The sequence below is a fragment of the Rhinoraja longicauda genome, chromosome 17 (assembly GCF_053455715.1).
Source record: "Rhinoraja longicauda isolate Sanriku21f chromosome 17, sRhiLon1.1, whole genome shotgun sequence".
Classification (NCBI taxonomy): Eukaryota; Metazoa; Chordata; class Chondrichthyes; order Rajiformes; family Arhynchobatidae; genus Rhinoraja; species Rhinoraja longicauda.
The window spans coordinates 26501209-26514309 of record NC_135969.1 but is presented as its reverse complement, the minus strand read 5'-3'; the positions used below and the strand labels follow the sequence as shown (position 1 = coordinate 26514309).

Below are 13101 nucleotides of genomic sequence, written 5' to 3'. Positions count from 1 at the left end.
CCATAAATTATTTTCATTGTAAAGAGTGAATTCCCCCTCCCCCTCGTTGTTCCAGATGACGTGGACCAGCACTAGCAGCAGTGGCTACTGCAGTCAGGAGGAAGACTCGGAATTCGAACAGTTCTTCACAGCTAGGACCTCCTTCATTAAGAAACCCAGAAAGTACAAGGTGAGTCGCGGGACGTTGGGAGCCAGTGTGGTGAGGGGGTGAGGGGAGAGGGGCTTGGAGGCGTGGGAAAGGGGAAAGAGCCGGGGGGGGGGGGGGGGGGGGGAAATAAGGAGCGGAACGCTCCAAAGGGCTTTCACAGTAAAACAGGACACAAAAAGTGCTGGAGTAACTCAGCGGCTCAGACAGCATCTGTGGAGAATATGGATAGGTGACTTTCGGATCGGGGTCTGGAGAAGGGTCACCCATTCCTTCTCTCCAGAGATGCTGCCTGACCCGCTGAATTACTCCAGCTTTTTGTGTCTATCTGAAGTTCCTTGTCTAGGAAGGATCTACAGATGCCGGTTCAAAACGGAGATAGATACAAAATGCTGTAGTAACTCAGTGGTCCATCTGCAGCGGTGTATCGGTCTTAAAATTCACAGGGCATGGAAAGAGGTCATCTGGCCCACGCGGACGAGTGATCACCATCAGATTACTACCATCAGATGTTACTACCATCTTCCAGCACTTGACTCATAACCTTCTATGTCTAATAAATTCAAGTACTCGTCTAGACTGCTCTTAAATGCCATCAGTGACTCTACTTCCAGCACTTCTGCGGCAGCTCGTCACTCTCTAAGTTAAAACAAAAAGTCCTACCGACCTCAAATTCCACAGTGAGCTCGGTTTCACCACCTTCAGCGACTTCGGTGTGAAGAAACATTGGCTGGGGAGGAAGGGGCGAGCTCAGACGTATAATAGTTCCACCACATGGCAGAAACTGGTCATATGCACTGACCCTGCCTAGACTGACATAACTTGTCCCCATCCCTGTCTCCAACCCCACCACTTGAGGGAACAATGCTGGTTACTGCTGTTTGAGAAAATCTCAACTGGAGGGCGTGATTGACTTGCCACCTTTTTCTTCCTGCTGCCCCCACATATAATTCTAGAGTGGCTTGATTCCGGTTATTTTGATTTTGTTTTAAATTTAAATGCAAAACGTCTTCGATTTAAACCAGCATCTGCAGTTCTTTCCTACACAATCCAACTGAAATTGGCCAGAGCAGATAGACACAAAGTGTTGGGAGTAACTCAGTGGGTCAGGCAGCATCTCTGGTGAAATGTGATAGGTGATGTTTCAGGTCGAAACTCCTTATTCTAATCGGTCTCGACCCAAAACATCACCTATTCCTTTTCACCAGAGATACTGCCTGACCCGCTGAGTTACTCCAGCATTTTGTGTCTACGTTCTCTGTAAACTAGCATCTGCGGTTCCTTCCTACACACATTGCCCAGAGTTAACTTGGAATTTACAAGGTTGCTAGGTAACCAGTCCAACCAAAGCCTCAATATCTGTACAGAGGGTCCTGATGAAGGCCCTGGTTTCCAGAGAAGCGCTGAGACCGGTTTGCACTGAGGATTCCACGTGTGCACAGCTTGGATTTTCATGGTCCAGCTCACTTTTGCTTTATTTTTCTTGGCCAACCCTCTACTCCAAAGCACCATTTTTCCTGTGCGTCATTCGAATAACACATTCTGCATGCGTGTGACTATTTTGAGAGCAACAAAGGCAATTATGGTACTTCTGTCAATTTCACAAAAAATAATCTGCATTTTTTCAATTTTCTTAAAATATAGTATCCTATGCGTCCCTATAAGTAATAGAGTTAAGAGGAGAGATGCAGGAGAATTGACATCGTAGATCTCCATAAATAGACACAAAAGTGCTGGAATAACTCAGCGGATCAGGCAGCATCTCTGGAGAACATGGAGAATGATGTTTTTGGTCGGGACCCTTTTTCAGACTGATCTCCATGCGCTCTTGGCACTGTTCTTCCTGTTCTAACTCTTGAACCTCTCTCTACTGCTTGCACTGGTGCTTTCCTTGATGCCTCGATCCTTTTCGGACTCTTCTAATGTTCAGTTTCACATTCATGTCGCACTTAACAGGCAATTAAAAAGTACGAGCAATGTTGCGGAACTGGTTGGCCTTGTGTTCGCTTTTGGGGAGGGTCAGATTACCAGACCACATCCACCATGAATCTGGAGATTCAAGAGACAGCAGACTGCAGTGTCTGTGGAGGGAAAGGAATGGTTAACATTTTAGTGCTGGAGTAACTCAGCAGGTCAGGCAGCATTTCTGGGAAACATGGATAGGTGATGTAGATAGGCACATAGTGCTGGAGTAACTCAATGGGTCGGGCATATTTGGTGAAAACGTTCTCCAGAGATGCTGCCTGACCCGCTGAGTTACTCCAGCTCCTTGTGCCTATCTTTGGTATAAACCAGCATCTGCAATTCCTTCTTATTACATGGATAGGTGATGTTCCGGGACAAATCTGAAGAAAGGTCCCGACCCAAAACATCGTCTATCCATGTTCTCCAAAGATGCTGTCAGACCTGCCAAGTTACTCCAGCACTTTGTGTCTTTTTTTGTAAGCCGGCATCTGCAGTTCCTTGCATCTACAATGATGAATCTATGTGTTCTCAGCGAGAGGTCATTTTCATTTGGAGTCCATTTGTGAAGTCCTGCAGTGTTAAGGAGTTGCTCTTTTATTTGCAGCCCCAAGGCGAAGATTCCACACTGTTCCTGAAATAATTGATTAGAGGGATATCAATGTGACAGGGCAAGTGCACAGAATGACTGTAATCACTCGAGGGCCTCGAGTGTAATGAGCTCATTCAATTTCAAAAGATTCTTCCGCTGTGGTCAGGGATGAATGAGTTCAGCTGTATTTTTACTTGAAGCAGTAGGCCTAGTGAGGGTGGTGCAGTCAGCAGGATGTGTGATACCAGATAGCCTGAGGGTGTTCCACGTGGACTGCCCATCCTCCCGCTGGTATGTGATGATCTAATAGTCGAATACAGTGCAGCCGGAAGTATGGTCCCAGGCTGTGTGAATGCAGGCAGTCAGCAGATAGTCAGTGTGGGAAGTTTCGACATCAAAGAGTATAAGATCATGCGAGGAATAGATCGGATAAATGCAGTCTTTTACCCAGTGTAGGGGAATCAAGAACCATAGGACATAGGTTCAGGTTTCAGGTGAGGGGGAAAGATTTAATAGGGAACTGAGGGGGAACTTTTTTTACACAAGGTATATGACCCTGCAAAGTCCTCAACCAATTGGGCATTACGAGGCTGGCAAAGAAGAGGGCCATTCAATCTGCAAGCGAAGCCGCAGAGAAAGCCACTAGATGGCTTTGGATTAAGAGGGCTGATCCGTGGGCGGTTGCTGCTGGGATGCAAGTCGGGGCCTGATCAACCCTGGCTGGGTCGTCTGGGCGAGGGTGTCTGATGTTGTGAGACCCGAAACACCCGATGGCCCCAGGCCACATCACTGAGGATGCGTCCCAGTGCATCCAGAAGATGTATCTTGCACATGGATAGGTATATGGAACAAGCTGCCAGAGGAGATAGTTGAGGCAGGTACAATCACAACATTTAAAAAACATTTGGATAGGTACATGGATAAAATAGGTTTAGATGGACAAGAGCCAAACGCAGGCAGGTCAAACCAGTGTAGATGGGGCATGTAGGTCGGCATGGGCAAGTTGGGCTGAAGGGCCTGTTTCCAGGCTCTATGACAAAGGCAAGTGGTAGGTAAACAAGCAGTTGGAGAAACTCAGTAAGTCAGACAGTGTCTGTGGAGGGAAAAGAATACATTGACATTTCAGGACAATACTGACTCTTTAAAAAAAGACAGTGCTGTAGTAACTGAGTGGGTCAGGCTGAATACACTCTCTCCGTATGCATTCCTTATCTACATGCTTCCTTCCTTTCCCCTCCCAGAATGCTGGGAACATTTAGATTTCCCTTGCCATTTTCCTCAACTATTCACATTTTAAAGACAAATAGAAGCCTTAATCTAAGCATGCCACTCATTCAATTCAAGTTGAGTTTATTGCCATATGAGTAAGTAAAGTGAGCTGCAGGTTCATTGAAAAATCTTGCTTGCGGTAGCATCACAGGCTTATACAAACACATAAGCACCAAACAACACACAAAAACATAAATTCTACAAGACAGTGAAAAGGAAGAGATGGCGAAAACACAGATTTTGACATAAGTGCAAAGCACAATTAGAGAACAAGTCCATGGTAGTGCAAGAGTTGGTGCAGTGTTCTGTACGATTCTCCCACCTCTTTACGCACAGTGTCGGTCTATGTCCTGCTCAGCAGGGTGATCATTCAGTTCTTTATAATATTACATTTTATGGTCCCTCATACTAGAGTTGGGTTGAGTGCCCTCGGGGTAAAGGGCTCAGTTGTGTGCAGTACAACTCTGACCTGTTTCAGTTTTGTATTGTTACTTTGATAATGGTATTTACAGTCTTAGGTTAAATCATTGTGAATAAATTGGGGAAGTTAATAATTTGCCTATCCCATCTATATACTAAAACTCTCGTTTGTTATCTTGTTTGTGACTGAACTTCAGCCAAAACGGTACACGATAGCGTGACAATTTTAGGCCCACCTTACTCACCAGTGTCACTTTAGTGATAATGCAAGTAGTTTTATTGAAATCGGTGTTATATTTTTAAAGTTATTCACATTAGCGCTACAAGTGTGGCTTTAAACTAAGTAGTGGGGTGGAGGGGTTGACAAATTGGGAATATGAAGATGGAGTTAAAGGGGAAGCGAATACAGGCGAAACTGTAAAGGACTCTCGAATGAATGGGAAGGGAAGTTCTAGAAGGGATATGAGAGTAGGGTCAGGGCCAATTGTGACCGGTGTGAGAGGGGAGGTAAATACCGAAGTTAAAATACTGTATTTAAATGCGCGAAGTATAAAAAATAAAGTGGATGAGCTTGAGGCTCAGTTAAACATTGGCAAGTATGATGTTGTGGGAATCACTGAGGCATGGCTACAAGAGGACCAGGGCTGGGAGCTGAATATTCAGGGGTACACAACGTACAGAAAAAACAGGCAGGTGGGGAGAGGGGGCAGGGTAGCTCTGTTGGTAAGGAATGATATTCACTCCCTTGCAAGGAGTGACATAGAATCAGGAGATGTAGAATCAGTATGGATAGAGATGAGGAATTGTAAGGGTAAAAAGACCCTAATGGGAGTCATCTACAGGCCCCCAAACAGTAGCCTCGCAAGTTGAATCAGGAGCTAAAATTGGCATGTCGCAAATGTAATGCTACGGTGGTCATGGGAGATTTCAACATGCAGGTAGACTGGCAAAATCAGGTTGGTAATGGACCCCAGGAAAGAGAGTTTGTGGAGTGCCTCCGAGATGGATTCTTAGAACAGCTTGTACTGGAGCCTACCAGGGAGAACGCAATTCTGGATTTAGTGTTATGCAATGAACCTGACCTGATAAGGGGACTTGAGGTAAATGAGCCATTAGGAGGCAGTGACCACAATATGATAAGTTTTACTCTCCAAATTGAGAGGGAGAAGGGAAAATCGGAGGTGTCAGTATTACAGTATAGCAAAGGGAATTACAGAGGCATGAGGCAGGAGCTGGCCAAAATTGACTGGAAGGAGGCCCTAGCAGGGAAGACTGGAACAGCAATGGCAGGTATTCCTGGGAATAATGCAGAAGTTGCAGGATCAATTTATCCCAAAGAGGAGGAAAGATTCTAAGGGGAGTAAGAGGCACCCGTGGCTGACAAGGGAAGTCAAGGACAGCATAAAAATAAAAGGGAAGAAGTATAACATAGCAAAGAAGAGTGGGAAGCCAGAGGATTGGGACTCTTTTAAAGAGCAACAGAAGATAACTAAAAAGGCAATACGGGGAGAAAAGATGAGGTACGAGGGTAAACTAGCCAATAATATAAAGGAGGATAGTAAAAGCTTTTTTAGGTATGTGAAGAGGAAAAAAATAGTCAAGGCAAATGCAGGTCCCTTGAAGACAGAAGCAGGGGAATTTATTATGAGGAACAAGGAAATGGCAGACGAGTTGAACCGGTACTTTGGATCTGTCTTCACTAAGGAGGATACAAACAATCTCCCAGATGTTCTAGTGCCCAGAGATCCTAGAGTGACAGAGGAACTGGAGGAAATCCACATTAGGCAGGAAAAAGTTTTGGGTAGACTGATGGGACTCAAGGCTGATAAATCCCCAGGGCCTGATGGTCTGCATCCCAGGGTGCTTAAGGAGGTGGCTCTAGAAATTGTGAACGCATTAGTGATTAGTTTCCAATGTTCTTTAGATTCCGGGTCAGTTCCTGTGGATTGGAGGGTAGCTAATGTTATCCCACTTTTCAAGAAAGGAGGGAGAGAGAAAACGGGAAATTATAGACCAGTTAGTGAGACCGCGCCTGGAGTACTGTGTGCAGTTTTGGTCTCCAAATTTGAGGAAGGATATTCTTGCTATTGAGGGCGTGCAGCGTAGGTTTACTAGGTTAATTCCCGGAATGGCGGGACTGTCATATGTTGAAAGACTGGAGCGACTAGGTTTGTATACACTGGAATTTAGAAAGATGAGAGGGGATCTTATCGAAACGTATAAGATTATTAAGGGGTTGGACACGTTAGAGGCAGGAAACATGTTCCCAATGTTGGGGGAGTCCAGAACCAGGGGCCACAGTTTAAGAATAAGGGGTAGGCCATTTAGAACAGAGATGAGGAAAAACTTTTTTTAGTCAGAGAGTTGTGAATCTGTGGAATTCTCTGCCTCAGAAGGCAGTGGAGGCCAATTCTCTGAATACATTCAAGAGAGAGCTAGATAGAGCTCTTAAGGATAGCGGAGTCAGGGGGTATGGGGAGAAAGCAGGAACGGGGTACTGAATGAGAATGATCAGCCATGATCACATTGAATGGCGGCGCTGGCTCGAAGGGCCGAATGGCCTACTCCTGCACCTATTGTCTATTGTCATTTTAAAGTTTAAAAGGAGGGGAGGGGGAAGGTAAGGGGGGAGAAGGGAGAGGGGAGGGGGTTGAGGAGAGAGGGGAGGGGGGGGGACAGGGTGCTGCACCAATGCAGGAGAGGTTTGGGCCCAACGGGTCCACTTTGTCCAGTATGGATTAAATCTATCTCTCACAAGAAGGTAACAGCAGCTTAGCGTTTTGCATATTATGTATGTATGCAACACATACAGATCTTTGTGTTTGCAATGCTAGATATCTCATGCAGTATTAATGAGTACTCGATCTTTTTTATATATTGTTTATGAATTTGGATATCACACATGTAACAGTCTTTCCTCCAGAACTTGTGTCTCCAAATCAATAGTTCCATAACAACCATTGTTTTCATACCCTGAATTCTTGGAGATTCTCGAGGCAACAATGAAATGTATTAGCAAGGGATTGTTATTATTCAGATGATTAATTCGATCAGATGGAACGTGGTGTTTATCAAGCAGCGGGGAGCTCTGATGTCCTGGCTAACAGTTATCTTTAGAGCAACATCATCAAAGAAAAAAACTAGCTGATCATTCATCTCTTTGCTGCTTGTGATGAAACAGGCTTGTAAATTAGCCACGTATAAAGAATAATAATTTATAATTCATTGGCTCTCATAGACTCGATGTCCTGACTGTGAAAGACAGTGTATCACACAAGTTCTTTTCAGAGATTGAGATTGTTAAGAATATTGCAACAAAAATAGTGGGCTGTTTAGTTTCAGGAACTCCATTCCAACAAGCTTAAATAGTTGGGGGGGGGGGGAGAGTTGGAGGGGTGGCAATGAGGTGGCAGATTCACTAGACTGATTACCTGGGCTAAGAGATGGTTAAATTGAGGACTATTTACAGGGAATAGATTTGTATTCTCTTGAGTACAGAAGAAGGATAATCAGATTGAGTTGTTTAAGATAATCAGATTGAGTTGGTAGTAGGCTGGAAAGTGTTTAGTTTGGGGGAGGTCAGAATAAGGATGTTAGAGCTGGTCTTTTTGGGAGTGATTGACAGAAAGCATTGCTCCCTACAAAGGGCTGGAGAAACCTAAAACTCTCCCCATGAGAAACCATTGAGGCTAGGGCATAGTGAAAATTTGAAGACTGATTTCATAGATTTTGATTAGACACGGCTATTATGGAATATGAAACTAAAACTGGTAGCTGGATGCAAGGTACAACAAGATCAGGATCTAAGTAAACGGCACAACACTTTGACCAATCCATTGGTCACCTGTCCTATTTTCATGTTAAGTGATTGGTGTTGAATTTAGATTGATCATGTTTTGTAAAGCCATCTTTGGCCATTTTAGTACATCATTAAAGATGTTGGGTGATGTGGAAAATGGGTTCATCGTGTGTTCTATGCACAGGGTGTAGCTTCAGACTACCAGTGCCATTTGCCAAAACACACTACGGTTTGCTTCGTGTGTGCTGGGAGTCAAGCAATGAAATCTCCTGAGATGTGATGTGAACCGGATGTGGCTTTTCTTTCGATAACGGACCCTCCGGGAATTGTTTGACGCATCCTGAAGACATTGACAAACTGCCTGGCAGTTTCTTCCTTCCTGAATCCTTCAGCTGTGGCTGATTTTAGTGTGAGCACATTTGACTTTACTCACAGCTAAAACGAAACTCTTAAGTTTTTGTTCCTTTCTTTTGATCAAATATGTTTTTGTTACTGGTCTGCGGTCCTGTGACGCATCAAATGACACATTCTCCGCTGTTGTTATCACCACTGCTATGAATCCTTTTTCCTTGAGTACAAGTCAGACTAGTCAAGTGAAGGCTATTGTGAATCTGGCACATCTACTAGAGCCACTGTGTCATACAGCACCATGGGCCTGAGCTCGGTACTGACCTTGGCTGCTGTCTGTGTGTTTGCCCGTTCGCTCTGTGATGCACAAGTTTCCCCAGCTATTCTGGTTTCCTATATTACCTCAGAGACGTGTGAGTTGGTCTGTTAATTGTCCATCGCAAATTGCCTCTAGCATGCAGGTGAGTGATAGAAACTGGGGGAAGTTGAAAATGTGGGAAGAAGAAAAATGAAATTAGTAGTTGACAATAGGTGTAGACTCGGTGGGCACAAGTACAACCTGTATGTATGCTGTGATGTGAACTCTTAAACGATCCAATGATTCTATCACAGTGAAACATTGGTGACCATCAATTAGTCTATGCAATTTGTGTGGTGGCTGATGGCAAAAGTAATTGTCGAACGTTCTCCCCAATCTTCCTCTTGCTTCCTCTCTCCTTTACGATGTACTGTACTGTTCTTATTAAACTTTTGATCCCCTGTCATATTCTTTTGCTTTGATTTAAAAAAAAATTGAAGGCATTGTAAAGGGTGAATTATTGGACCAGCAACAGAGTTCTGGATCACTGGTCCAGAAAATGAGTTTAGATCTCACCACGACAGCTGGGGAATTTGAGGTCAAGCTCATAAATAAATCTGGAAACTGGAGAAAAAGAACCTAGGCTCAGTAATTGTAACCACGAGCAAGCAGTTTGCTGTAAAGAACCCACACTGTTCATCTGTTCTTCTGGGAAGAAGTCTGCCAGTTTAGCCAATTTCTCACAATTGTGATTAATACAATTTGTGACTGAACTAGACAGCGAAGGCCAGCCAACAAAGGTTGCCATTACCAGTGATGTCCACATCCTTTGGACAGAAAAATAGTTGTTCTGAGGCAGTTTGGGACACATTGTGCTAAAGGTGCTGTAAAATTGTAGCCAATGAGTGTGTAAAATGGTGCAAAAAATAGTATTCTAAATATCAAATGTTAATAGATAGCCTTTTTGACCACCAAAGGCTCTTCTAAGCATTTGTATGCTAAAGATGGAAAGGATGTATTGTTAAGAAATTAGAACATGAGAAACAGAAGCAGGTGAGCCATTTGGACCATGTTGACTGCTCCAAGGGGGTTGGATGTGGCGCATGGGAACTAGTCACTTGACATTTGGGTAAACCACCACATTTAGTCTGGAACCAGTAGGCCATGTAATCTCCCATGAAAACTGGAATAATAAAACTAATTCCAGCAACGCCTCCCACTCTCTTCCCCGCATCACCCTCCCATTCCTTTCTGTAAATGGCTTGTGACAGGTTAATGGAGGCTGTGTGGGATACTCCTCAGCATAACTAAAGTGTCCCTATTACTCTGCAGGATGAATACATTAACTGGGAGAAGCAGGTCCTTACACGTGATGAAATCGAAACCAAGATTCGAGAGTACAACTCGCAAATCAACAGCGATCTCGTAATGACCCTGGTAAGTAACCCGGTCGGCCTGCTGGTTTCACTGTTCGGATCCTTTTCTTATCATCTCCTCCACAGCCACCTATGGACCAATGTGGGCTCCTTGGCTATCGGTGCCGGCTCTAATGTGTTCTGTACCTTTCCATAACTCTAGTTTCCCTCTCCCCTGACTCTTAGAATGAAGAAGGGTCTCGACCCGAAATGTCACCTACTCCTTTTCTCCAGAGATGCTGCCTGTCCCGCTGAGTTACTCCAGTATTTTATGCTTATCTTCGGTGTAAACCAGCATCTGCAGTTCCTTCCTACACACTCTGTTACAAGTAACAAGTGATGTTTGGTTCTCCTGGTATTACAAGCTGCATTTTAGATAAAGGTCAAGTTGCTTAACTATTGTGCGAGCACCTTCATCAGATGGATTGTAACGGTTCAAGCAGAGACTCGCCAACTCCTTTTAATAAGTTGAATAATGCCTTTATCCCCAAAATAAATAACTTTTTGTTGTAAAAAAAACTGCTTGCCTCCCATTATCATATCTTAACAGCCTTTCTCCTGTTTCAGCATCTGATCAATCAACATTCTTCTGCCTTGTGTTTTTTTTTTATAACAAAGTCTGTAGGATATGATGGGTGTGGCACATGGGGAGAGTTTACAATGCTGGGTAAATTGTCTCCATGCCTGTGATTTGTCTTCGGTATTCTAATGTGCTTTCCGGCTACACTTCTTCCTAAGTGTGCGTTGTTTTGTTCTTTTTTCTCTATTGGGAATTACACATCGCAAAATGCAGGGTAGGAGCAAAGGGGAGGGAGTGCATTTGTTTCCCACTTTCATTGAATGATGCCAGAAATCCTCCCACTTCCTCCACTGAAACAGCTGGGCTTGGCTGATGTAACCTTGGGCTGAGATTACTGATTCTTGCCAACTATCTTTGTCTCTGTTGGGTACATTGGCACAGGGACATCCAATTCAAACAGCACCCCAGACCAGCAGCTTCCTGAAGATGAAGCAGACAATGGAATGTTCATCCAATGTGACAATTACAACTTGTTGGGACCTCTAGTTTAGTTTAGTTTAGAGATACAGCGTGGAAACAGGCCCTTCGGCCCACCGAGTCTGTGCCGACCAGCGATCCCTGTACACTAGTCGTACTTGGACCGAGTTACCTGAGTGGGTGGTTTGATTTTTCATTCTTCTAGAAAACTGCAGCCGTCAAATGGATTTCATGGGCATTCTGATCCTTCCAGTTCTTTAAGTGCCTGCTCCTCATGCACAGTGAATGATGGCAAGTGGGCAACATTACAGCCAGACTGTATATCTTAGCAGAAGCCAGTGCATTGCTTCACTAGGAGATGATTTGCAGAAGCAGGAAGGAGACCGACTTTCTATTCAACATGCATTAGAGCAGGGCACACAATGTAAATGTGGTTAGTAACGGCGCCTCTCATTTTTTCCTCTTTTCATCAAATCTGCATCTCCACAGAATAATGATGGGACATACACAGGATTCATAAAGGTGCAGCTGAAGTTGGTGAGGCCAATCTCTGTCTCTGCAAACATGAAGCCTCAATCCATTTACGATGCTAAGAAAACGGCAGCGCCGGCACGGCCGCAATCAATAAAGCGCCGCACGTCCTTCTACCTCCCGAAAGACACCGTGAAGCATTTGCATATCAGCAGCCACACAAAGGCCAGTGAGGTGATCAAAGCTCTGCTCAACAAGTTCATGGTGGTGGACAATCCTCGCAAGTTTGCCCTGTTCGAGCGGATTGAGAAAGAGGATCAAGGTATGTTCAGTGGGAGGAGTTGAGAGTGTTAAGAGTGTTCTATTGTCATATGTAGTGACAACACAACAATCAGATTCTTACTTGCTGCAGCATACAGGCCTGTAAGCATGGTATCACAGAAAACATAAACAAAATAAAATGAATACATAAAAAGTCATTGGTCCTTAATGCCACCAAGACAGTTCATACCAAAGATAGACACAAAAAGCTGGAGTAACTCAACGGGTCAGGCAGCATCTTTGGAGAAAAGGAAAAGGTGACTTTTCGGGTCGGGACCATTCTTAAGACTGAAGAAGGGTCTCGACCCGAAACACCATCTATTACTTTTCTCCAGAGATGCTGCCTGCCCTGCTGAGTTACTCCAGCTTTTTGCATCTATCTTCGGTTTCAACTAGCATCTGCATTTACTTCCTACACAAGACGGTTCACAGTTTAGTTTGTGTTTAAGAGCCTGACAGTTATTGGGAAGAAGCTGATCTTGACATAGAAGCCACTGGCTTTCAGACACCTATACCTCCTCCCTGATGGTAGGGGTGAAATTAGAGTGTAGCCCGGGTGGTGAGGATCCATGATGATGTTTTATGCCTTTTTGGGGCAGCACCTCCTAAAGTTTGGCCTCAAGCCCAAGGGGGTCCTTAAACTTGCATTTATATAACGCCTCTCATGATCTCAGAACAATGTGCTTTCCAACCAATAAGGGCACATCACTGAGGTGTGCTATGAGGTTAGGTGTTAGTCAGGGAATGAGGAGAAACCCGCCTCAACCTTTAATTGAATTAGTTAAATGGGCTCTTTTCCACACACATGAGAAGACCTCTCTGATTTTTGTCATTACAGAATCAGCAGTGGTGCCTCCCTCAGTGCTGCAATGAATGTCAGCTAGGTTATGTGCACATTGTGACCCTGCAATGTTGAGTCCAAGTAAGTGGACTACTCAGTGAGTGATGTCCTGGAGAGGGAGGTTTGCAGGGAAGATAAGGGAGGAAGAGAGATGTGAGCTGCAGCCAAATTGCCGTCTATGGGGGAGCAGTGAGGAGGGGGGGGAGGGTGTTTGGGAGGGGGG

At 44.5% G+C, this 13101-nt stretch overlaps 1 protein-coding gene across 3 annotated transcripts in view; it reads left to right on the top strand.

Annotated features, from left to right (window-relative positions):
* The window catches only part of LOC144601894 (ras association domain-containing protein 1-like), a 64115-nt gene that overhangs the window by 45127 nt on the left and 5887 nt on the right, over positions 1–13101 (top strand). For 2 of the 3 annotated variants that reach the window (XM_078414421.1, XM_078414423.1), the window contains 3 exons: positions 56–169; positions 10166–10270; positions 11735–12038. In XM_078414421.1, coding sequence (XP_078270547.1) covers positions 56–169; positions 10166–10270; positions 11735–12038 — 523 coding nt within the window. The remainder of the gene's footprint in view (positions 1–55; positions 170–10165; positions 10271–11734; positions 12039–13101) is intronic. The other variant, XM_078414422.1, reaches the window with a different exon arrangement.